Consider the following 27,023-nt stretch of genomic DNA (forward strand, 5'->3'; position numbering starts at 1 on the left):
AAAATTATTTGCACAGATGATTGTATGTTGTGGAAGGCTCAGAAAGATTGTTAGGTTCTAAAAACGATCTTGTGTAAAACAATTTAGGAGCGAAAATTTTTCGTTCTGGAATATTTGAATACTTTAGAAAATTCCACGACGATTGTGTAGGGTATTTAGTGCGACCGAGAGGTATGGTCCATGTTGTAGTATAGAAGTGTGGCGCCAAATATAGGAGTATGGAATGGTTTTGCCTTGTCGTTTCGACATTCTTTCTTATTGTGGCCGGATGGTTGAATCGAGTAACAGGGGGACATACAGACAGAGCAAAACTATCAGTTTAAGTAGCCCAAGGCAGGCTATGGTGTTTCAAATAGTCGGAACAAAGTGGCTTTTGTTCCGCGCTAAAAATGTAGAGCAAGCATCAGGCGCGGTTCTCGAAAGAATGTCTGGAAGAATGGTAGAAAGAACGCAGTGCACATTGTAGCTAGGTAGTGCCATGTGCTGTTGCTAGGCCAACCCACGGTTCAGGTAATGAAGTTATTTATTTCTATATTCTCGTCCTTTTAAAGTTTCGTGCTTGTTTCGGAGGAGTCGATGACATTTTGTTGTGAAGGGGAGAGTATTCCAGCCTTGATTGCCATGTCGTGAAATTGCGAACTCTCGTCCTTTAGCAGCTGGGCCACAGGTCCATACTCCACGACAGTTCCTTCACTCATAACAAGGATTCTGCGAAAATAACAGGAAGAAAACCTTCAGTGTCACGGCGGGATGGATCTCATAGGCTTATATTTATGAGGGCTCCACATATTACGGTTGGGTAACTCAAAGCCTGGAGATGTGGCTAATTGAAATACTCTTCGCTCGAATACAAAGCCTTAACGAAGCTAAGTATATATTTGTTCCGATATACTCCCTGCTGAGTTACAAAAAGATGTCTGTGGGTGTAACAAGTTTATGACCTTTGTATTATTAGGTTATGTGGTATTAAATTAGTCACTAAAAGCTCGAGCTTAGGTCCTGGATGCCATATCACTCCTTGGCTCCACAACGTAGCGAGTACATTAGCCGAAAAGCGCCTGTATACTTTATACGCCGTTTAAGAAGACGAACAACTTTTGGCTGCTGTGCTCCATCTGTGACGGTGAAGGGCATACACTCGAGCTGTTGTCATGTCCTGCAACAGCTGCCTTCTGAGGGCGCAGGCACTGTGGCAGCATACTTCAGCTACAAGGCATTTGTGATCATCAGACCAACAGACGAAGCCTCACGGCGAACCTTAAAAAAGTGTTCAATAGTTCAACGTAGCTACAGATACAGGCAAGATTGCACTGTCCCCCGTTTATATTTAAGGGTTAGGAATAAATCTCCGCATGTATTTTTATGGTTGGCGAAGACTTTTGGCCAACTAAAGCCTTAGAAATCAGATGGGTCCGTGTGCAATGCACCCCTCTGCGGCACTTCGAGGAACGAGTGTCCGTCCACCGTGGCTGACATGAATAACCCAATTCTTGGCGGTCAAGTGAGCGCCAGCGTGATGGAGATGCTCACTGGTTCCTAACCATGTCATTTTCTCACTGGTAATAGATAAGGTGGTTTAATAAAGGGACTCGCGCACGGTTTATGCAACACGCTATTTTATTTCGTAAAACTGTTAGTGGAACATGTTTTGTCGCTTTCAATTTGTTAAAAGTACCGAATGTTTCTGGTACGAGCTATCTGCTTATTTATCAATATCCTGTATAATCCTTCTAAATGTAAAATTTTCAGAAAATACTGCGTTCTCAGTATTTCTCATTACGTCGTGGGTGTTTGCTTGATTTGCAGTACTGATGCCTAAGAAACAGTTTGCCCAGGAAGACTGTAAAGCCGTGTACACCTTAATGGTCATTCCAAATAGGGCAACAGCGCAAACTCGGACAAAACACAAGAAAAAGAAGGTGACAAACACGAGCGCAGCGCTCGTGTTTGTAAGCTTCTTCTTGTATTTTGTCAGAGTTTGCGTTGTTCCCCTAATTGTTATCATGCACCAACTCGCCCAAGCCTTAACCCATGCAATGTTAATGGTCATGCCACCGGTACTGTTCATTAAGTATTATGTTGCCGTATTGCCGCTTTACTTTGACACTAAATGTTTTTATGTTGTGCAAGTCACATGGAGTCTAGTTTGGGAGAGTCGTCAGTGCGAAACAAACTATTAAAAATTGGAATGTTATGGTTACATCATTAAAAGCTCCTTTCACCTTAGCCCCCTCACTTGTTTTCATTGCCAGTAGTTATCACTACAATTGACGTACCTTCTTGAAATGCTGCTGTTTTCAGGAGTACAGAACAAAGAAGGATGAGCATAATTTCGCATAAAGAAAAATAAGCAATAAAGGCTATGTGACCGGCTGGCAAATGCACAACCGATCTAGCATTCGGTGCTTCTCAGTAGCGAGCTGCTGCTATTTTGAACCGCCTTGGACGGACCTCTGCTTCGGTAGCGTTTATAGCGATCAATACAATTCTTACTTGTCGTAGTCGAGGACAGTGTGCAGCCGGTGGGCGACGGTGAGTAGCGTGAAGTTAGCGAAGCTCTCCCTCAGCGTGGCCTGTATGAGGCGGTCTGTATCGCCGTCCATCTGGGAGGTCGCTTCGTCCAGCACCAATATTCGTGGCTTCCGGAGAAGGGCTCGAGCGAGACACACCAGCTGCCGCTGACCGGCACTGGTTAAGGGAAAGCCAAAGAATGATATGTCAGGCTATCTGAAAGCAGGCTGGTCTGTCTAATAAATGCATGTAATCTGAGTGTTATGCGGGGAGACCACCTGTTAATACCCGTCACCATCAATCGGTGGCTGGGGCCATTTCCTTACAGAGTCTTTTCAATTAGTTCAGAGCTTTTTAATAGCGGAGCTGCTTAAGCCCGGCCTTTCTTCATGGGGATCGTTAATTGACAGTTGCGCGTGGTGTAGCGGAGAGGGGTAAATACTGGGCCGGGAAGTGTAAGCGAACCTTGGGCAGAGGCAAGGTGTTGGCAGTGCGGACCTGAAGAAAAAAAACCCTTCCCGTCGTCCGAATAGAACCTCAGCGCCTCGCGTTATTGTGAAACCAGCGTCTATCTTATTGCGCCATGATCAACTTTTTCTTTATTGCCGAGGCAGAGCACTTACAAAGAAAGGGGGGGAGAGATCAACCAGTGTGGTTGATTGTCTCAAACATCACTGCCGTGCATTCAGCTGACAGTCATTTGTGCACTTTTATCACAGTAAGTTCATGCATTACTAACAGCACATCATCACCAGAACCTTACCTAATGAACACTTCGCGTATTTTACAAACATTTTCCACGGACTAAGAGCACACAGAACGCGCATCTACATCCGCATCCCTAACAGCCATGCGGCTCCAGACTCCGTTCAGCTCCAAATGAAAAAAAAAACAAGTCTTACGCTACAGTTTTAGGCACTATAGATAAGTACCGAAAGTCGTGGTATGTTCGAGGAAGGTTTTTTAAGAGTTTGTTGGGGGATGGCGCAAATGTGACGGCATCCCTACAATTCAGGAGAAGGTATTCTACTATTTTTCGGCTTCTTCCGGAACAATAAATTGGCGACCTAGGCAGATAAGGCTTCTTGCTTTGCATAAGCGTTGTAATAACCTGGAGAGTTCATGTGTGCATCTTGTAAAAAATGGCCCTTGCCCCCCCTGGCACTGGCATTTTTTTAACTCTGTTTAAAACATCATCACCTGGGCCAGCACGGCATCGAGTCCTTCGCAAAGGCTCGGCCAACAAGGATTCTGTTAAATCTCTGAACACTTTTTTGCGGCTCACTGATGACAGGTCATCGCGAGAAAAAGAAGAAGTCAGGAAGCGGTATGCACAAACAACTTCGCACAAGAAACAACCGACATTCATACGTTATCCTTCAACTATGGACACCACGAAATAAGGTAAAACATTGACCAACTTTATCTGAGTAAGTCTCGTACCAAAGGGTGAGACTGGTCTCTTAAAAAAGGAAAACGTGATACAAGTTGGCTAATAAATGAACGGGGCAGTCAAGGTCCACCCTCTTCTAGCCGTCTAAAAAGATTTCGTCGGCTAGTCCTCTCGAACTGGGACTGCCATATAAACGTTCCAAACATACGTTGAAATTTTTGCAAATTTAACGTAGAACAATGCAATGCTAGCATAACGTGCTATATTTTCGATACAAGAAACACATTACATAGAGTTGCTCGGAAAAGATGGACATAATACTACCTCCCCCTCTTCCCATTTGCGCGCGCATCTTGTGTGTTCTCTTGTCCTAGTAGGTCGTATTTTCTGGGTACATCTCCAAAGGAATGCCGAGATAACGCGCAGGCTTCCGTGACCAAGACACTCGCTCGTAAACACTTGGTGCAGCTGGCCTGGCACCGTGCCAAAGACCAACGCGTTTTGAAATATTGACGGAACTGCCAGTTTTATAACAGCATGCTTGCATGATGCCCAAATCATTGCGAACACTTTCGCGATCACCGCTGAAAAAAGCGTGATCATCGGCATCAGCAAGTATTTTCACATCACAGGACATCAAAACGTAATCACTGACTACGTTACGGTTGTTAATTTCAGTGGGCCACAATATTGCGCCATAATCACATTCGGGGCACACACCATTTTCTTTGAGCGTAGGCCTTGTACTTTGGCTGAGAAATGGAATGGCTGGAAATGACAGGCATGGGTTCCGCAATGGTTCTCAAGGAGAAAGCATGCTTTATTGGAACATGGCAAGCATCACAAAATAAATCTCAGGTCACAGTTATGAGAATTTATGGGTATACGAAGTCGGAAGAGAAGTAACAGTTGGCGCACATAACACCGGTCTTTTTTTTGGCGAAATAGGTTTATATCGTATAGTAATGGAAATAAATGAAGGAGGTTTTGGAAAACGTAAATATTGCCGTAAATAACGAAAAACTAGTAAAATTTAAAACAAATGCCTTCCTTTTGAATGGACAAAGTTTAAGCAAACCGTAAGCAAAACCAATTTAAGCAAAATTAAATCCGTATCCTGCTGCAATCAATTACTTTTGGTAAAAGTGCCCAATTTCTACGACGTTTTTGAACAAAAACTTGATATGCGTTCTTCTGAAGACCTTATGTTCCACTGAATAGAAAGGGCACACAACTGCTATGCTGGCGTGATGACGTTGCATGGAGATAACACCGGAAACAATCAACTAAGGGTTCAAGGGCGCCATAACACCACTAGGCCAAAGAACGGGCAGCGGCTAGAAGTTATGAAGAGAAGCACCCGGTATATGCAACGCTCAGACCCTGTACCAAATTTTCAATTTTCGTAGTTTCTCGCGTTGATTTTTACTCTTAGGCTATGAAATACGCCGTAGCTGAGAGATGAAAATTAATTGAGACAGCCCTGGTTTCTTGAACATCGACCAAATATCGACGAACGGTCGCTGTTGTATTTTTCCGTGTCAGGGCCTGTCCCACAACAGGCGGTGCTAGTTAGAGTGCCAACGCCACATCTAGCACACGTTTTATTATTTGAAGAGAAACGCCAGGGTGAAAACGAAGCCCGAGAGAGTAGACGTTATGTCTGTGTCCGGTAATTGCCCTATCGCGTTCATTCAATTCTGGCTTCCACCCGTCAACTTAGACCGGGGCGCTATTGTCTGTTCATGGCGATTCGCGGAGTACAATTATTGATGGTCTTTTCATTCGTAAGAAGATGCTGTTCGTTTGGTTAGTTAACGAAAATTCAGCGTGAAACTAGAAAGTAGAATGAAATTAAGCAGTACTGTGACAGCTCATGTGCACTGAGGCCTTTGTGGGAATAAATGGCAAAATGAAAGGCACGTTCCACGTTGTGCAATAAAACGCCTCGTTTAGGCGTGAAGAACTCAGGGAATAATTACCAGTTGATATGGACATGAGATTTCGGGAAGAGTGGTGGTCCGTTTGTTTTTGAACTTCGTAAACGTAGGGCAGAGAACGGGAGCTAAAGGGGTGTCAGACAGACAGACAGACAGACAGACAGACAGACAGAGAGAGAGGTAGTGTAGGGTAGGAGATAGGAAGGTAGTAGGCAGGCAGGCGGGAAGGTTGGCGGGCTTGCAGGCAGGGGGCAGTCAGGCAGGTATGTAGTAGTAAGAAAATCTTGACAAAGACTAGTTTGTTGAACATGGTGAAGACTGAGGCGCCAACAACGGCGACCGGAAGAAAGACATTGAAACACACACGGCGCCACTTCCTACTAAATTATATTTGTTAAAACCCTTCGTTAAATACACTTGTCAAATTGTGATTCCAACAACGTGTGCAAACCTATACGGGACCATTTAAGAACGCGATTTTTTTGACCGACAGTGAAGTCACGGTGCACAGACAAGTGCACTGATGCACTCGTCTCCCGCCTTATAAATAAAATACACCTCTACAATCTCTACTTCCTGCTTATCTCTGACACATTTCAAGAATATGGAACGTTTCAAGTTCGGATTGCAGTTTTCACATGCAAGGAAGCACGTTTTGCAGCGATAAGCCATGCGAATAGCAGCGTTGTTCTTGACTGCCCAACAATGCTTTCGCGCTCTCACGTTGAAACAAGAGCCGGTTTGGCCAGAAGAGAATTTTTCACTACTCGTCGAAACCTTATACGCAACTCACATGGCGCAATCTCCGTAAACTTCAATGCGCTTATTAGAGAAAGATTGCGGTTTCCCTTCCGTCGTCAGAAAAAAAAATTTCGGGTATTTGCAAGACGCGCCAATAACAACATTAACAGCGTCGTTTTTAGATTGGGGAAAGTTTGCCTCAGGTAGGTATTGGTAGGTAGATTCCTAGGTAAGTGGGTGGGCGGGTGGATAGGTGGGTGGGTAGATAGGTAGGCAATGCAGGCAAGCTGGCAGGCAGCATGCAAGGCAGGCAGACAGACAGGGAGAAAATACCATTATTAAACCGGCGAGGTTGGCCTACTCAGACGGAAAACAAGCGCTAAATAATAATACAGCTCGAGGAGTGGACGGGGCAGGTAGCGCTTGTCCCGTCCACTCCCCGTCCTGTGTTTTTTTTTAGCGCTTGTTTTACACCTGACGATGAACCAACACGCCCAAACCTTTTCCCTTCTGATAACCCTACTCGTTGCGCTGGCTTGCTGCGTCAGTTGATCACAAAAAAAATGAGAAAAAGTGTAAAAGTGCAAAGATGTCGGATGACATGAACAAAATTTTTAGTGACTTGCGCAGGGAAGTTTTTAAGGAATCTCCGTCCAGTTCCGGGTATCGCAGTAACACCACAAGTGCGTTGGCAACGTGCAGCCTGTTTATTTCGCAACCAACCCTCAGCTCAATTCCGGCATCAAGCGGCCCACACAAAGATTTATTAGGTGTCGGCCTGTGAACAATGTACTTTAGTACCAGTGATATCTTACAAATTTCGCAAACGTCGACCGCTAGCTACATGGGATTTCTTCAACAGATACAAGATATTATATCAAACGTTTAACTCACACCACAACGCCGCTTAAAAAGCCCAGGTATTCAATGCTACAGAATATAATTTTGTCTTGGCATGAGCGCAAAAATAAAAAAAGAAGGGAACAAAGATTTGTATGTGGTTCTCCGAAAAGGTCAGAAATACTGTCAAATGCCTTACCTAAGGTTGCAGCCCCCGTCGCCTGTTTCGAGGAAGAGCTTCAGTGGCTGCTTTGCTACAAACTCTGAAAGATGAGTCTGACGCAGCACCTCCCACAGCTCCTCATCTGAGTGTTTGTGGGTTGGGTCCAGGTTCGTACGTAGCGTTCCTCGAACTAAAGTCGGGTCCTGTGAAAGTGACATCCAGTACTTTATTCATGCTGAAAAGTCATTGAAATGCTGTTTTAATAATTCCACTATAGCCTCTAAAACGTGCACTGCTGCCTACAAATGTAGTTGCATGCATTATGGAGTGAATGTCACATGGTATTAAGGGTGCTACATGGGTGTCGCCAGCCAGGTTTGCAGTGAAAATATCAAGGGGCTTCTTCAACTGATGAATATTAAACCCGGTGGAGGGGTGATCTGTAGTCTGTGTCCAGGTGCTAACATCATCGTCAGACGCTGTGAAGTGCACGCTACCAACCGCAGCTTGGTTAACACAAGATGTAGTGGCATTGTGCGTTTGTAACTTTCCAGCGTGTGTTTTGTCCCTTGTTTCACTCGTGTCATCGTGTTTTAACGCTTTTAAATGCAGAACATTTCTTTAACTTACGATGTCACCCGGCGTTGTCGGCGTGCCTCGGCGTCCGCAACAGCCGTTCCAGGTGCGCCCTCTCCCCCACTCCTCCTCTCCCGCGTCACGCTACCCTCCTCGCTCTCAACAACAGGTCCGCACCCCTCCCCCTACACTATATACAAAAATAATACTTACCGGCACCTGGTTTTGATCCCACGACCCTGCGGGCGGAACGCAAGATACATGGTGCTCTACCCACTGCGCCACAAAGCCGACACAGAATGGAAGGCTACGAACGCGCCTTATATCCTTGACTCATTCAAACTACGTCAAGAAGCTGCTGATACAACGCATTCACCACCTGTGGGCGGAACGCGAGGTACATGGTGATCTTCCCACTGCGCTACAAAACCGACACAGAATGAAAGGCTACGAACGCGCCTTATATCCTTGACTCATTCAAACTACGTCAAGGAGCTGCTGATACAACGCATTCACTACCACCAACTTCCCAAACACTAAACGTTAACGCAATACACCCACCCCCTATGCGACACATTTACTCGAGTCCCCCTCGCGGGGAGATGGGCCCTTTCTTTTTTTAAAAACTCCGGTAAAGGTTTTTCACAGAGGAAGATGCTTTTCTGGAAGCGCAAACTTGGCCGGCACACTGTAACTGGTGGAAGTAGTAGTTCTCGTTCTCCAAGTGGTTACTGAGTCGTATCAAAACCACCGTCTCTATCAGCTTTTACACAGTGACAGCCATTACTACGCGGTGTCGGTTGACCGTGATGGCAAGATTTTTGCCCGGCTTTGAAATTGGTACAACCACTTTGCTTAGCGTCCCATGAACTATTCCACTGGCGCATATCATATTAGGTGACAAGCACCTTAAGACCTCGCAATGTCCGTTCGCCGTACGACGGTGTATCCCCAAGTTCCCCGTTGTTCATGCGCAGTGAATACAGCGAGCTACACAAGAGGGCGCTACGCGCAAACACACGATCCAGGTGCAGGTTTGGTGCGCCGTTCGCAGGGGGGGGGGGGGGGGAGGTGTGTCACAGCACCCTAGTTCTACTTGTCGGAGACTTCAACGTTAACATTCTGAAAATTCACTTGGACAACAACTGGCTCGTGCAGTTCAGTGCCAATGTCAACTATAATTTGCGAAAAACGGAGTTGAATGGCAGTTGCAGCTACAGTGACTACAGCGATTTACGCGAGACGGGGCTTACAGCGCACTTACTCCACCCCCGTCGAGAATTCGGTGGAACAGGGGGACGTTGGATGCGAATTCGACATACGAAGGGAGCCTGAATCGCACTTCTAGAGCTCGATAAATCGTTGAGTCAATGCATGGAACCTACTTGGTGTGCTTGGAAGGTTCACCGTAAATAGCCCAAGGGTCCCTACCCAGGGGCCATCGGGCTACCGTCAAAGGACTCGACCATGTCAGCTTGTGAATGATGTGTCATTGTCTGAGAGTCTGGCACGCCAAGTAATTCCCCGAAATCGGGCATGTGTTGTCTGCCACCACCCCCAACCTGGAGGGCCGGGTGGTGGTAACACGCCATTCCCATGGAGTTCGGAGGGAATTGTAATCACCGCCAGTCACTGGCTGATCACGAGGATCCAACGCTTGTAGCTCCTGTTCGCTACCGGAAGTTAAGGGCGCGCGTACGCCTAAGCCGCAAGTAAGAGACATATCGGTAGCAATCACCTGCTGAACATCGTTTCATATTGACGTGGTAGGCACTTAGCAGTGAGGCGTTCGTTTCAAAACATACACGGCTGTCTGCTCGACGACGGCCGTCGTGCCGCCACCGTAAGTAAAGCATAGCGAATGCTTTTAGACTCAAACTCGGTGGCCAGCAGGCTCCGGGCCTTTTCCTTTCGTTTCTTGAAGCAGGACCGCCGACGGATTCATGTATCAAAGACGTTCAATGAGCTCCGCAGCGTTCGAACGAAACCAGCGGCAGTTTCTTGGAGAAAGTGCGGAGGATTGTTTGCCGTGGCAATGGTCGGTGGTATGCAGCGTCGGTGGGTCTGACAAGAAAGCCGGGTTCTGTTGAGGTGCTATGACACTCTCCCCAGGCTGGGTCTGACTAAGCAGGTACTTTATGAGGGCTGCCGCTAGATGCGTGGGGAACGTATTAACGAAGACTTGTTCGACATCGTTCAAGGTGAGGCACGACTCAGGATGTGAGGTGTGGGCGTGTGATCGTGCACGCCGGCGGCGGTCATGACGTGGTTGCTGTTTTGACCCTTGCATTTTACCTTCACTCGAGAAAGCTTGGCAGAAGCCTGCTTATATTTCTCAGTCAGTGATGACAGTTGGGTAACACCAAGAATGACCTCAGAAAACAGATCCTCAAAATATTCAGCAGAAGCTGCTGTGTAGGATTCCCTCCGAAGTACCACCCTTTATTTTCTCATTCGGGTATGTGCAACCGCGCGGTGCAGTAACCGCGCTGGATATTGCAGCAGCACCGTAAAAGCTTACTGAACACTGGCACGATCGTGAGCTTGTTGTTAAGACCAAATTGTGAACAGGTTGGAGCTTCGGGAAGTGTACGTCACTAGAGGTGTTAGGCATTGAATTTGAAGTCAGACGTGCGTTCGGTTAGCGCTGCAGCTGGCGGCACGTCACCTGAAGCAGGTATGTCTGCCAAAGCATTAATAACGTCATTTTTAGAGACGCAAAAAGCGGAAAGTATATGCAATCTTTATGTTTTCAATTCTGCCTTCTGTCCCGTTAGTGCCGTGGAAGTGCCCTGAAGTTAAAAAATTATGTCAAGGTATTGGTGTATGTATTCTCACTCAGCATTTCACATGAAGAGCATACGTATTCTCCGACTGAAAACAAATTCGCCGTGGTTGATCGCGGTGCCGCCAAGTTACTCCAGTGTTAGCGTCATTTGTCGCGCCGAGGGCTCGCAGTGAAGACGCATACAATTGAATTGCAAGAAAAAAGCAGAGATCCTACTCGGTGGTGTCCACCCTCTAGGCGCAAACGGACTGGAAGCTATGATGCAGCGAGCTCCTCCTTGTATCATTTTCTGATTGCACGCGCCCTTACTGTTTCCAGCTATCCTGCCACCGTAATAGCCTCCTTAATGAGACGGGTGATTAGACGCTTTGACTGCGGAACCGCACTACCCACAGGCTTTATCTTGGCTGAGGGTGTGAGATTGAATCTACGAGCCGTTTTCTGTGTTTGTACCTAGTGCTGAAGAGCTTTCGCTCCAAAACAACTTTGCTGAACACTTTAGTTGGGGGTGCTTAACATCTCAGGTCTCTGGTCAGGTATCGAGTCAAAGAAAGTAGGATTAGTTACGGAAAATAAGTGAAGTGATGACCGAGTGACACGTTTCAGGTGCGCCGATGCAAGGGGAAGAACAGGCACCTTTGACTGAGTTGTGTTGCTTTCGGTAGGGCTAAAAGTGCCACGATAACACTTAAGGCTGCCGCAATGGTTCTTGAACTGGGCGGAGTCAAGGCTGCGAGCTATTTGTTGTGTCCTTGTTGAAAAGATGCACGTGTGTCAGCTCTAAAAGCTATTGTTGATAACGTGGTGCACCTGCAAAAATTATGAAAAGGGAACAAAAGCCTTCAACCAGCATCCGAAAGTGCTCTCAAAACAAGAACGACGACAGAACAACGGCACGGGGCTAAGCCTCCTTCGTTCCTGTTTTGTGAGCACTTCGATCACCAAGATGAATGGCTACCAACTACCCCTATTGTCCGTTCTGCTGGAGGGTTTGTTAAAAAGCATGGAAATACAAACGCATGGTGTTACCTGCGGGATGACGGTGACGGCAGTTCTTAGAATTGAGAGAGGCACAGACGCGATGTCGACGCCGTCGATGAGGATCTGCCCCCCAGTGCTCTTCAACATGCGAAGCAGTGCCAAGACTAGAGATGACTTTCCCGATCCTGTTCGACCCACGATGCCGACCTGGCGACGAGAAGTGCAAGCCGGTACATGAGATGTCAGGGTGACTTTGGCAGCAACAAGATAACATTCATTTGTATTTGTAATATGTCTTTACTACACGGGTTTTCAGGTGAAGATTAGAATTTCAGGTTTCTTTTTCCTAATCTTGCAAGCTCTCCAATCGCTTTTTCTTGTGGAGAGCAGTGTAGTCGCCCTTGGACGCGATCCACCACACCGAGATTACGAAGACACCAAACGTTCCGAGCCAAATAGCTGGTGTACAAAAAAGTAGTTTTAGTTGTCCTGCACCTTCTTCGTGGCCTAAAACTGCTCTCGGTGTTCCGCCGTGCTCACCAACAATATAACGCTTTTAGAAGGCACTGTTATACTCAGCATGTTCTGATCTGCCCACTGTGCACTCTTGCATGCGCTGAACATTTCTTTCATACGTTGACGATTGTAAGAGATTGTGCGTAAACTTTAGCATTTGCAAACTGACGTCTAGAAACTGTGGGGAAGAATGGGTTTTAGTTTGACACTCCCCGTGAAGCCTCTAAAGCGACAAAAACGCTAATATCTCAGACAGACAAGTATTGGCGAAACTAAAGCTCGAAGAGTTTATCCAATAACACGCTACAGATGAGACACCAATAAATTGCCATGTTGTGTTTTGAAAACTCAACAATTATAAATTAGTCGAAGGTACCGAAATAAAACTGGCATGGCTAATTCACGGTTACTTGTGAATGGCGGGACTAGTTAAACGTGTAACGTGTAACCGAGAAAAGAAAAATAAAACAGTCACTTATTACCACGACTCAGGGGCTGTCTGAATTATATCGAACACTGATGTTATTACTGTCTGGTATAATATTTTTAGCGAAACATATATGCTAAACAGTCCTTTTAATTTATTATTTGATTGGTTGCTCAGTTGAGAACCATCGGTTGATTCAAATCGACAGATGGATGTCAGTTACTTAAGGTGGTCGCATACATTGAAAAATAGGCGTAAAGAAAGTTTTTTCTCAATGTCACGGTGAAGGTTTTGCTCTTCGCTCTGCTTTGACGGTACCTTTGCGACGCAATCTCTGCATTTAGAAATACTTAGCCTGGGATCAGTCGTCCCAGTATTTTGAAAACTATGCCCTCTTGCAGAAGCACAATTCACCTGAGATTGGTTTCTTTTTGCGGTAAACCGTATAACCTAAGGCAGATGCAGACCCATAATCCACTCAGCAGATTGGCCCAGCGGCTTCAGATAAGGCTAGCGGGACAGTGAACAGTAACCTTGTTGGCGAATTTTCCTTCTAGCAAGGCGACTCCGAGAATCATTATCATGCCTTTTGCTTCTGGTACTATGCCAAACGAAAGAACCGTTTGCTGTCAGGCAATATAATCTACTGCACGCGAAGCGTGACAAACGACCCACTAGACCACTGGTATCCTCTGAAGTGGCATGTAAATAGGCCGGAGGCACGCTGTACCTGGGTGGAGTTCAACACATACAAAATACGTTCGCCGGAACTTGGAAATGGGGTATACCTGGGGTGTGGTTTAAATATGTGAACGCATTTAAGCCTCATCCAATTTCTGCATGACTGCACTGCATGCCTGCTTACCTTTTCACGTGAAAGTATGCTGAATGAGACATTTTTTAGGGTATCCTCAATTAACGACGGACGGTAAGACGCATAGAAGTTCCGGAACTCGATGCTGCCTTGGGCCGGCCACGTCTCGTCAAGATGATTGACTGCTGCAACCGATGTGGTTCTGGACCTTGAATTTAACCCTCCCGCTTTATCAGTAATATCCGATTCCACCGGTGACTGTAAAGGAGAGACGAAACTTGGAGCATTCTACCGGATGGGTAGGTACAAAGCGCTTACGAGCATCGAGTATGAGCCCCCGGTGTCCGCATGGGACTTAAGGGGCCATGAAGACAAACACAAGTTGGGCTCGTTTGAAAGATTGCCTCGTTAGTATAACAATTATACCACAATTACGCAACCTTCACTTTACTAAGCTATGAAATGAAAAACAAAAACAGAATAGGCAGCTGAAACACCAGGCAATTGCCCAGAACAATAATTAGGACACAATACAACACGCTTGTGTGATTCGCGAAGGCCTACAAAGTAAGTGCAAATAACACAAAATTTCGTGGAGTAATGTATTTGCAATGGATGTTATTGAATAGTATTTTTGGGACAACAATATTGGTAGGGTAAACGGAGAAATTTCCAGTGGAAACATAAGCATTTATGCCACTGCACACACACAGTACGACCGCAGGGCGAAGGTGAGAACCACCGCCGTAGGGCAGGCCATTTCAACGCTCACGCGTCCTCCGGACCAAAGAACCATGTGTCATCCTTGTATCTTTCCTGCTACCTTGGTAACACAACACTCTAAATCACGTACTACTCTAGTGTGAACTAAACTGGCCAGGGAATCGGGGGCAGAGATTCACCACGATCTCAGCGTGTCCTGGACTGAGAAAGCCACACTGAAGACTTCATTTTTTTTCATATAAAAATACAAAGTTATTCTCCCTCCTCGCATATGTACCTACGAAGGTTCAAGGTAATTTATCGTTTTTCAGCATTGAGTCCTCTCAACCTCACATGGTGTTTTTGTTGAATGCAGCGCTTGTACTTTATGAGTCTGTATGCTAACTGTCAGGTTCGGGTACTTTATCTAATATAACATTTCTAATGTCACGAATCCGGCACTGCAGTGACCCAATTAGGATTTATGCTTTTATTGCTTATATTCCTAGAAAATACCCATAAAACAGAAAGGATCAAGGACCAGTTAAGTCGTGTAAAAAATACCAAAGGTAGAGGCAATGTAAATTTTGGTATTTCGTTGATTTCTTCAATGAGCTTTTGTTGTTTCGGTTTTTTTGCTGCGTACTTTTTGTTTGTCGTCTTTCATATTTTACTTCTCTTTTGTTGCGGCACGGCCCCCGCTGAAACCAAATTGTGTGTGCTGCATTATGCAAGCGCTCTTTTACGAGCACTCTGTGCAAAAAAAGACGTACCCAGGCATGCCTGCAAAGAAGATAAGCTCATTTTTGTGCCTTTCAGAAGATAGGTCTTTTTTATGTCGAGCTTTTAGCTGCTGGGCCAGTCGGGCAGAGTTAAAAGATGTGCCCCTGGATTTTGGTTGCAGATATTGAAAGCGTCACGGGCATAAAAAAAAGCACTGTCCTGTTGTGCACACTCAGACGCCAGTAACTGTACCTGCAGAAGAAAGCATTTGACTTTGACCTGCCGAATGACTCTAAAAAAGCGTTCAATAAAGACTACTGTAAGCAACTCACCTCCTTGGGCAGTTCTGTAAACTCTAGGTCTCGTTCCAATGCAACCATTACCAGTGTCACCCCTGTGTAGCTGATACATAGCATGGTCATCATCATGGGTATCTGTCGTAGAAAATAGGAGACGAGCATTTTATATACACCAGTATTTGGTATTCTTCTATCAGTTCTAATGAGACCCATTGGCTAGGACATTACTGCTTACAAAAAAATTCCATGCTTAGAGGGAAAGAAAAAAGCATATCAATATAATCCCACCATCTCCACGCCGTGAGCAATGCCGAGGGTGCGAAGCACTGGGACGCAAGTTGTGTGTATTGTGTGGATTAGTGTTATCGTCCTTGCACGATGATGCACTCAAAGCCTATTGAATGGTTTGGGGTGCAGTTAGCGCGCTGTGAATGACAAACGCCACACGCAAGACAAGTCGCCTCTTACGCGATCCACCGTAGTTAGCTCTTGCGTAGTTCGCCGTAGTCACTATAGCTGCAACTACAATTCAACTCCGTTAGTATAGTTGAAATTAGAGTTCCACGGCAGGAGTCATTTGTTGTTCAAGTGAATGTTCAGAATGTTAACGTTGAAGTCTCCGACAAGTATAAACGGGGCGCTGCTCGACGCGCCAATCGAACGGCACGCCAAACCTGCACTTTGATCTCGTTTTTACGCAATGCGACCTCTCGTGTAGCTCGCTGTACTCGTGTTTACGCGTAGCGCCCTCCCGTGTTGCTCGCTGTCGTCACTGCGCACGGACAGCAGGGAACTTGGGGAGACACCGTCGGTTGGCGGAAGGGCATTGCGTCGTCCTAAAGGTGGTTCGCACCTAATACTTAATACAAACCAATTTAGTCAGTCGGTCATAACTGTTTCCAAAATGTTATTTTTATATGTTTATTTATTTATTTATTTATCACTTACAAATCGAAATAACGACACCAAGTTCTACAATAATGCGCGGCATAGCACGCCGGGTGAAAAAACAAGAAGTGCACTTCTATTTTTGAATACACTCCCTGAGCAGATCAAGACGCATATTACGGTCCAAAAAAATCCCGCCTCGGCAGGACTCCCCAGGCACCCATGTTCTCCAGACACAGGGCTACGCGAGTCAACTCGCTCCAACCACCCTTCAGAAACACTTCTCCTTGGCTGCCACGTTTTCACCGCAGGTGTTCCCTCTCGCCTCGCACACTAGCACTCACTACAGCGTTGATGGTTCAGTGTTTTTGTGGCCGTTCAAGGAGGGAGTATTGGTACAAAAAAGGGCTGTAGGTGTTTTTTTTTTAATACTATCCCAAAACATAGGAGAATTAGCCGCTAAGATGATTCTAATATACCCTGAGTTTTACCTACGTATTATATTTCCGTAGTTCACACTGAAGCAGCAAATGTTAAATAAGTCCCGTCTGCCAGGAGTACAGATGCTTCGACAGAGGCAATCTGACAGTCCCATGTTTGCAATTTAGAATGAACCTATGGTCTGGAAAAGGTTTATTCAACTAATTAACCAAAAATGTATGCTGAATCGTAAATTACACCCAAACTTGTTCCATTTTCTCCTCTTTTTGGACTGTGCGTAGCTTCGCGCGCCATCATTCTTCACAGAGTGGAAGGAAACGGAATATTTTGCTTACAAGGAAGTTTTCTAGAGGTTTTAATATCAACCCCACATACTCGATATTGTGCAAAGGTTGAGGCTTGGGAAAGTTGTTTTATATTTACAAAGAGGGGACCAGAGCGAAAGTAACGATGCACAAGACGAAGAAAAAAAGACCAACCATAGGGGTTGATTGTGGCAACAGGTAAACTACTACTAGTGAAATACACGCTGGCGTGCTTCTCAAGGATGTAATCAGCGACGTCCTACGGCGGATACAATTCACTTGATGGAATAAAAAGAGCACCGCATTCATTTGTGAACGCTCGAAGCTAACTCTTCATATTTATTCCTGAGTTATTACTAGGCACATGTTTTTCTGTGGTGAAATTCCCCTCCAAAACTGCGACCAAGTACGATACTCCCAATGACCACCAAGCGACTTACCGCCAACGCGGCGTTGAGTGCCATTCCTATGCTGCTGGAGCGCGAGGCGTCCCCTTGCTCGTCGATAGCTCCTCCTCCGACGGCTACGATGGAGATGAGCGCCACGAGTACCACAAACTGGCTGCATGCCGCGGCAAACGTGCGTGTCAGCCGTTGGCAACCGGCTGAGGCGAGAGAGAAGCGCATAGCCCGGTCTGCCAGGTTGCAGAAGCGCGAGTAGAAGCGTTGCGTCATGCCGAACACGCGCACTATGGTCAGCGACTCTACTGTTTCCGTGACGTGCTGCAGCACACGGGAGAACTCGGCGCTCCGGATGAACCGCGTCGCATTTACGGCACGTGTCAGTATAACCTGTGTGAGAGAATTCGGAAGGGTAGAGAACAAAAAGTAGTTAAAGGGTGAGATGAAGATGCGAATGTGTCATTTAGCTCTACATAAAAACATTCAGGATACAACAGTTGTGTAAATTAGTGATAAAAAGACCTGTTTTTGACGTGGTAAATTCAGTGTTACCGCGACAGCAGGCTACGTTTAGTTTAGGAGGTGATAGTTCTGTATAGGGGCCACTCGTAGTCTTACGAGAAGTCTGAAGCCGCCAGTGGCGTGTCACAAAGACTCTGAAGAACACTACAAAGCGCATGAAGCATACACCCGGTGCTCGTGCTATCATGACGGCTCATTAAATAGTCACTTCATCTGCCATTGTTCCTGCCAGCCATGGTAAAAGGTATGGTTTTCTTGCGTATCCTAACCTATCGCTTCGTACCTTCTTGATTTTGAAGCGACCGCGGAGGCTACGTGGTCACGTGGGCCGTGTCTCACCAGCCCTAGCCACGCCGCACGCCGACCCAGCGCTTTGATGTCCCCAGCCTAGTGTCCCCAGCCTGTGGCCCTACGATGGCGACGTGACAAGCCGGGAGCAGCCGAGACCACTTTCACGTGACCTCCTCTGCCGATTTTCCCAGCGGTGGCCAAGTGCCTTAAGTTGGCATCGCCGTCCTAAGTCCAGGGTTCAGACAGCTACTCTCCTTCATCAGCGACGGCAGCGAGTTCGTATACCTCTCGTTTTCATATCGCCTTTGATATGTACCGCTCTCTTTTATGAATTGCGGCCTCGACTGGGACTGTCACGTTTGATCGGCGTGAAATACCACAAAAAGAACAAAATCGGCAGTGATGTGTTAACCAGACTTAGAAAAAGACGACGGACTGAATGGGGCATACCCGCACTGGTAGTGCTATTGTGGCCGCCCATTAAACCATCACTTGGTCTGCCACAGTTCGTGGCTTCCATCCTGCTGCTGCGTGACAATATTCATGTCTTTATGTACAGTTTAGTCTCATGGGTAATTGGAGTTTTCATGGTGTATTGGTGTATTCGTGTATTCAGAATTTTGCGGGGATAAATTGTTCACAGTTAGCACAGGACCGGAATGATTGGAGATCAATGGGAGAGGCATTTGCCCTGCAGAGGGCGTAGATAGGCTGGTAATGAGTCTCATAGTTGCGTGTACTCATGTACAGTCGTCCTGAGTAATACTGGTCTGACAGATAACACGGCCCCCCTCCTTATGCAGCACTCTCTAAGGAAGAAGAATTACTACTCCGCAGAATTCCGCCCTATATCTTTCCGCACCCAGTCTACCCGTGTCGTGTGTTTTCAACTCAGTACTCTGCTGAATGCCAGGTCTGTTCGCAGCCAGGCACTCTACTTAATTTTAAATGTAATGTGCGAGCTCAATCATAAACTTGCTCCTCTGCGATTTCCCCTTCCCACGACTGAGCTGTGGGAGAACCTGGTAGCCAGCAGCCACTCAACGTCCAGCAACTTCTGGACCTCAGGACGAAGGCTGCCCGTGCGTCTCATGGATTTTTCGACTAGGGATCCACTCTCAATTCACCAGATCGAATAAATGGTTGCTAATAGTATTACTACTTCTACAACAACAACAACAACAACAACTACGACTGCTCCTGCTGATATCCGGATTTTTTCGCTGCGAGCGCATTCAAATGTTGTCCCCCTCCCACTAGCTTCAAGTATTTACCAGACGTTTCATCGCTTGTTCTGTTTGCCTTACTTCCTGAAATAAAACAACGCGATCTGCAACCTATGAGATACCTTCACCTATGGGTTTATTTGATTCCCATGACCATCAGTATTGTTTACCTCAAAACCATCAATGTGTAGAGAATCCGTGTTTTTGATCTCTTAATTCATGTAAAAAACACATCGCGCAACAGCTATTTGTAAAATATTCGCCCTAGTGGCAAGATGACGCAGAGCCATCCTACGTGCTTCTTTGTCGAGGATGTGAAGATGTGAACGCTATTGCTGCGAGCTATACAGCTCTAAATGGTTAGAGTTCTATAGCGGGATAAAATGACGGAGAACATGCCCCGTTGCGGTCAAGGATACAGCTGCCCATCACCATACAACAGCCTATAAATACTACGGCTGCGGAAAACGCCTGTAGTAACTTTCGTGGGTGCTTTTATGTACCTATATAAGAAATAAAACGCCCACAAATGCTTGCTGTGAGAGAAAAGACTATTATTCGCGCACAACGCATAAGTGCTACAATGACACTCTGCTAAACCAATAATTTCGTTGCTCTTGAGCGTTCCGAAAGTGCCTTTGCTTTAGATCACAGCACATACCTTACAGTGAAGAATACCTTTTCTTTTCAAGCGTTGGCCTCATTACCAAAAGTGTGGCAGCAGGATGGTATAGCGTACTAGCGCATGTTTGTGGACCCTTGCCTCTACACTAAAGCTTCGACGCATTATTACGCGCTCAGGAGCGTGTGCGTCTCATTCAAGAGCACGCGCTTTCGTTTGCCGTCTCAGCAGTTCAGTAAATTTTATATCCATCGAATGTTGCGTGGTAGTACACGCGCAGAGCTTGACTTACCAGGCCGAAGATGAAGATGACTAACGCACTAAAACCGACGACGATGACGACGAGACTCTCGGTGCCGATGACAGCGAGCCGAGACAGGGCCAAAAGGCTGTTCTGAATGGTCTGACGGCCCAGGCTGGCCAACTTGATGTCCACGTCGTTCAAGTCAGAGCTGAACCTGTTCATAATGCGGCCGCGGGGTGTGCCGTCGAAAAATGACATCGGGCTGAATAGCACGTGGTCCAGCATCCCATGATGCAGCACTCGGGAGAAGCGGTTTATGGCGTAGGACAGCAGCACGTTCCCGATCAGTCGAGTGGCCACTGCAAGAAAAAAATGGAGGAAACGTGTAAAGCAACGCAGTGTGAGCAAAAAAGTGCGGTAGCTTTTTTTGCACCTGAACCTTTGTAACCGTTTCATTCCGCAAAAAGATTTCTGGTCTGAACTAAGAGTGCGAATACGTTAGCGTGTACGCGTTACTTTACGCGAAACTAAAGCAATACGCGCAATCACTGGTCGAGAGCGTGCTACAAACAAAATCTGTAAAGCCGTCTTTTGCGGATACGAAACTATTGCACAGCTGGTACTTGGAACGTACCCCAATGAACGGCGGTAAAGTAACTACACCTGTTACGTGCAGATATTTATTACGACGTAAAACGGCATGGCTCTGGTATTTGTCCTGCCGCGACATAAAAAGCATTGAACAAAGACAAATATAACGGCGCCACGTGGTCGATTGCCAGATGTTTGCGCTTTGTAAACATTGGAATTCGCGTAACCGTTTAGGTTGCGGTGCTAACCACTTGTGGTCAATATGCTGCACAACGTTCGTTGTAAATTTGGCCATAAAAAAAGGAACATATTTTCTGGCAGTGAATTAGACTGAGCTATGTTGTCGCAATCTTTCTGCTTCGATACGTGCGATCTTTTCATATATCAAAAACACAAACAAATCCAATTCATGGTTTGCGGCAATATCATCATTTATCGCAGCGAGAAGGGCAAAACGATTTTCTAAATTGCGGCACCGAAATTCGCCTTGCGCTGATATGAAGACTCAGAGCAAAGAAAAAGTTGGCACTCGAGCTTCTAATTTTTTGTACTGTTTTTTTTTTCACACCGAAAGTCGGAAACTGCGAAGGACGAAACAATTTCCTCAGTGAAAAAATTGTTTTTATCCCTCTTTTCTGGGAATCGGTAAAACACGAAAGTAAAAGGCGCCTTCATGGGAGCAGTTGATTGTTAAAGGAACCTCGTTCACATGAGAAAAGTTCCCGAGCCTGACCTCACCAGACGAGGCGATGCCGACACGCAAGGAGGAAAAAATTACCGATTTATTCCGGTACAATAAAACCAAAAATTACAGGCACCGAAGCAGCAGCTTGAAACACACAAGGGTCAAGCGAACAACGCGACAGCGGAAGGGGCCTCAATTCACGCGCGCCCCCTGTATACGAAGGCGCTGGAATCGAGGCGCCAACTGTCGGCGCTCATTAGTGTCATGATGTGCTACTTCACTTCGCTTCTCCTAGACCGCAGCACCATCTGAATAAGTCATAGGGAAGGTCATAGGGCGCGTTCGTAAGCTGCTGCACGTCTTTACCTACCATTATTCGCTATTTTCCCGTAAACAATGATGGAGGCGTGCCAATGAAATGTTCATGGCACTTATTCTACATTCTATGTGGAAAACTCGCATGGCAGTTCAAAATGTCGAAGAGCGTACTCGCCCAGTGCGGGAGTACTTTATTGAAAGCGTTGTTGAAATCGTTGTTTATATAAGAGAAGTGTATGGTGTCATGCCGAAAGAACCCGAGTTTTACCCATTCTGGATTTTCTAGCGCAAATTAAGATGGTTTAGACCACCCCCTTCAGCCGTCTGGTAGCTGCAGCTATTAATTTGTGAACTGTGCAGTGCGTTTTGTGTTGTCGCCAAGCAGGCAATAAAAAAATAGCGCCGTGGGCAGAGCGCCGCGTACCTCCCAATGTGGCGAGAAAGTCGTGGGCTCGAATACTGGCGCCGCCGCGTCATGTGCCCTTTTTCTGGCGACGTCACTTCCATGACGGATATGACGTCCGTCAGATCTTTGTGTATCCGGGCATAAAACACTTTCGTGTTAATAAAACACACGCACCTTTCCGTGCAAATCAGACGATGGCTGAACGCGAAGCCCTCTCGTGAGGCATTTTTTTTCTTTTCGTGGAGTTTCGACTTCGACTCGTTGGGTTTCATCTTTGATTTGACGCATTTTGGAATTCTGATTGCAGCGGCTTTGAAATTTACAATTTTGCATCTGATTTTGCGCGAAGAAAGCACCGCGTTGAACAGTTTGTGGTCATTATACTGAGCCGGCAAAATTCGTTTTCTAATTTTGCACGTCAATGCTTTGCTTTCCACATCCAAACTGCCAGGCGTGTTTCGGAATGGTGCATGGTAGAGACGTCGGCTTAATAAAGCGAGGGACCCAGTTTCAATTTTGACCACAGGAAGCGTTTTTTTCTTCCACTTCAACCATGACTACCGCATCATCAGAGGAAAAATGTTTTACCGCTTGGAACCTTTTAGTTCATATTTGAAGTGCAGTCGGCAAAACGCCTATCGCAGTCAAAGGTGCAGAAACCAAGGCGACGGGCACAGCGACAAGGGACACAGCAATCACGCTGATACGGGCCGCGCATGCTCACATTCTACCAGTCCAAGACCAGGCGTTATCACTAGGTGTCTCCCGTGACGTCCGGATCACACCGGGCGAGCGTTATAGGCAAGCGTTTTGACGACTGTACCTTATCATCAGTGTTCATCTTGGCGTCGCCATTCAGTGGTAGGTAATAATTTGCCCATTGCCGCACGCGAATGAGTTGTATTCTCTACCCTTACCGCAGCTATTTTATTCCCATGACGATGCCTTCGCTTTAAAGTAAAGCGAAGATTTAGTTTCAGTTTCAGTTTATTGTTTCAGTAGAAATGGTACAGTACATAAATAAATCTAGGAGGTCCCATAGTCATAGACTGAGGAGGGACCTCCTACTAACAAGTACGAACGAAAAGTACACCTAATGCGGTTAACAGCAGTAACAATAAAAAACACGAATAACATGATTACACAATCAATCTAAATATTGTTACTAAAATCAGAAGTAATATACAAAAAAGGTAATTAAAGGACGATATTCATCCACATACTACATATACAAGTACATAATAACAATGTTAGGCCAAAATGATCCGGCGAAGCTGCCTCTTAAAAGAATGAATTGAAGGAGATGATTTGATGGTTCATGGTATTGAATTCTAGAACGAAGTCGCCAAAAAGTTCGCAGTTAGTTTACCGTAGTTAGTCCTACATTTTGGTAAGATATAATTGTTGTAGTGTGAGAATCGAGTGCGATCAATATGCGGGTTTTGATGTTTTCGATATTAACAAAGTGGGTAAGTTTCCTTGACAAAATTGATAAGTTAGGACGCAAAGAGAATATTTATTTAAATCACCAATTGACAAAATAATAAATCTGCGGAGTAATCTTAACGCATCACATGAAAAATGGCTGTAAGTGATTATTCTTAAAGCTTGGTTTCTGTGTGCTGTAAAGGTGCCAAGTTAGTTTGATATGTGTTGCCCCAAGAAGAAGTGCAATATGAGATATGGCTGTGAAGGAATGCATAGTAAAGTGAGCCTAATACGCGTTCATTAAAATAGGGTTCGACTCTAATTAGTATTCTCTGGCCATAGGCCGTTTTACGAGTTAATAAAGATATGTGACTGGTGAATTTCAAATGCCTGTCCAGTTCAACGCCGAGAAATGTGGCATGGTCTGTAGCATGAAGCAAATTTGGCCCAAAGGCTTATGGAAGGCTTTCCCGGAACAGTTTTAAGCGGGGATGAAAAAAATCACGAAGTGTGATTTAGTGCCATTAACATTTAGCACATTATCACTGCACCATTTAATGACTTTAGCGGCATCAGCATTAAGGTGAGAAATTAGGGAATCCGAACATGTGTTGGAAGAAGAACTTGTCAAGTCATGAGCTACAAAATACAACTAGAATGTTTCATTAGGTCTGGAAGGTCATTAATGTATGCCAGAAATAAAACGGGTCCCAAAATTGAACCTTGTCGTACTCTAATGTTGGTTAGTCTAGTACAAGAAAGATTATCAGAAATAGTGTCCTCACTAATGCCATTTTACGCCAATATGACCTGTAGAAGAGCCAACGTTCTCTGACGATTATGATGAATGGTCAAAGGTGAAGGGAAAGAAAATATGAAGGAATCTTACACTAACGCGCAAGACTTCAATGTAGCAAAGCTTTACATGCCCAGGATTTAGGGACACACGCCGCCGAAACCTGATTGCTCCCTCTCCCGGCGCTTGGCTCGTCCGGGGGGCGTAACTGAACGAAGCATAAAACACACGGCGCCGTTTCAGGCCGCAGCGAAAAACGTTCAGACGGCCTGGGAACATCGTACGTTAGTCATACAAGCCTAAAATTTTGCCACAGCGTGCCGCTGGAGCCATGCTACTGTGGTGTCGCGTCGGCGACGGCCCCGAAGGGCGAAGCAGGAGACAAACGCCCGGTGAAAGAGTCAAGCCAAAAGAGAATAATTTATTCAATGACGTCATATATATACCCCGGGGCTAGCCCCCTGGTGGTAGAATCCCCGAAACGCCGAGATGCGAAAACCCCGGATACTACATTCTCCGTCCCTTAAATTTCTTTTTTTTTTTGCAGTTCATCTTCCCCCCTTATAAAAAAAAATAAAACGCGCAAATGACATTCCCATACTCTACACAAACAACTGACAGTTCACACAGCAGAGGTAATACCATTCACATGTCCCAAACTAACTAAATGTACTTCACGGTAATTGCACTGTGCTTCACCTCATACACTGCATTGTTTCCTTTCCCCTTTTTCTTTTTCTTCTTTTTCTTGTCGGCGGACTCGTCATATTCGACGCCCTCGATCTTGGGCTTATCCTCTTCGTTGTCCTTCTCGACGCCTCCCTCAGGCTTGTCGACTTCGTCGGCCTTCTCTGTGCCTCCTTTGGCCTTATCGGCTTCTTTCCGTTTCTCGGCTTCTTTCAAGATCATGGGCTTTCTTTCTTCGTAGGCCTTCTCGACGCCTCCCTCAGGCTTGTCTGCTTCTTTCTCTTCAACCTCCTGAGCCTCACTTGTGCCCTCCTCAAGTTCAGACGAGTTTGCTCGTAGTTGCTCTCGAAGATCTGCTAGTTGTGATTTTAGATGTCGCATCTCTTCTGCCAGCTGGGATTCTCTAGTTTTGCTTTGTGCTAGCTCTGATACCAACAGGGAAAGTAAGTTGTCATTCACCTTGACATCAGAGTAGGATTCTTGGCGCGTTGGCGTCTCATGCACATCGAGCTGGTTGACGACGACGACGTCCTGCTCGTCGTCGGGTGGGGCCTCGATGTTTCGCAACGGTGACCGGGTGTGTCGTTTCACACGAGGTGAAGACGGATGCATGGTTGCAGAACGCGGCGTACGGCAGGCATTCCTGAAGTGGCCGATTTTACCACACTAGAAGCACGTTTTCCCCAGAGCGGGGCACTGTTGAAACGGGTGCCACAACCTACCACAGCGGCCGCACGCTGGAGAACGCAGAGCACTGGTCCGGGCTAACTTGAGCCCAGAACGTGACGGTGGTGCACTTCTGTTTGTTGAGATTGTGGGGCGAAACTCACGACGTGGAAATCGGGTGGGGCGCCGTTGAAATTGAAGCGGTCGAGCTCGTTGAGTCCCGTCGATCGCTTGAACTATTTCTTCTCTGGCTGCTCGATATCGTTGCAGCAGATCCTGGACTTCAGTTACGTTTTGTATGACTTCGATGGCTTTGTCAAACGTGAGTGCCGGGCCTTCTGTGAGCAGACGTTCCCTGGTGCGATCGGACGCAAGTCCCAGGATGAGTTGATCCACTAGTGACGCGGCTTCATCGGAGCCGAAGTTGCATTGTCGACCAACGTATTGCAGACGGCGCGCGAAGTCGATCGCCGATTCCGTTTCTGCTTGACATAAACTTCGGAACTGTATGCGGTTCGTCCGCTGTGATGTCGAAACGTCGAAGTGAGCCGCGAGGCCCTGAACGAGATATTCGTAGTCGTCGCCGGTGCTTGCGCCCGCCGGTCTGGCTGACTCGATCATGTGCGCGATTCGGTTAGCTTCCGTTCCCAAAAAGATCTTCAAAAACGCCGCTTTGCGTCGCGGAGTGAATTTTTCACAGCCTGCTGCGATTAGGTATGTTTCGAACGAGCGGTGCCACTCGCGCCATGAAATGGCCGGCCTCCCCGGGCCCGGCAAAAATGGTTGCGGCTTCGCGGCTATGTCAGCCATCTTGACCCGATAATGAACGAAGTGGTGCCGCTTTACTTTCCTTTATGAAGTTTATATATTCCTGGCGCGAAAAATACTTGGTGCCAATTGACGATATTTTGCAGTATTACCTGAAGGTTTCATGTCGCTGGACGTATTTGCTGCGTGTCGCTCGATGCACGTCGATTTCGGCAATATGCTGCTCGCCGCCCTTTCCTCGCTGGTGCGGTCGTCCTCGTAGGCCTAACTCTCTATCGCTCTCGGCTGACTGTTTCAGCCCTCACTACTTGAAAATAAAACTTG

The 27,023-nt window shown here is 46.3% G+C and overlaps 1 protein-coding gene across 6 annotated transcripts in view; it reads right to left on the reverse strand.

Annotated features, from left to right (window-relative positions):
• Nucleotides 1-317: 317 nt before the first annotated feature.
• Nucleotides 318-27,023, reverse strand: part of LOC144158387 (ATP-binding cassette sub-family C member 2-like) — a 131,351-nt gene continuing 104,645 nt past the window's right edge. For all 6 annotated transcript variants that reach the window (XM_077689255.1, XM_077689254.1, XM_077689258.1 and 3 more), the window contains 8 exons: nt 20,403-20,713; nt 17,489-17,839; nt 15,448-15,549; nt 13,742-13,948; nt 11,982-12,140; nt 7,625-7,791; nt 2,494-2,688; nt 318-708 (listed from right to left, as the gene is read on the reverse strand). In XM_077689255.1, the coding sequence (XP_077545381.1) occupies nt 546-708; nt 2,494-2,688; nt 7,625-7,791; nt 11,982-12,140; nt 13,742-13,948; nt 15,448-15,549; nt 17,489-17,839; nt 20,403-20,713 (1,655 nt within the window). In that variant the 3' untranslated portion in view covers nt 318-545. The remainder of the gene's footprint in view (nt 709-2,493; nt 2,689-7,624; nt 7,792-11,981; nt 12,141-13,741; nt 13,949-15,447; nt 15,550-17,488; nt 17,840-20,402; nt 20,714-27,023) is intronic.

The sequence above is a fragment of the Haemaphysalis longicornis genome, unplaced genomic scaffold (genome assembly GCF_048455015.1).
Source record: "Haemaphysalis longicornis isolate Haplotype H1 unplaced genomic scaffold, Haemaphysalis longicornis Haplotype H1 scaffold_10, whole genome shotgun sequence".
Lineage (NCBI taxonomy): Eukaryota > Metazoa > Arthropoda > Arachnida > Ixodida > Ixodidae > Haemaphysalis > Haemaphysalis longicornis.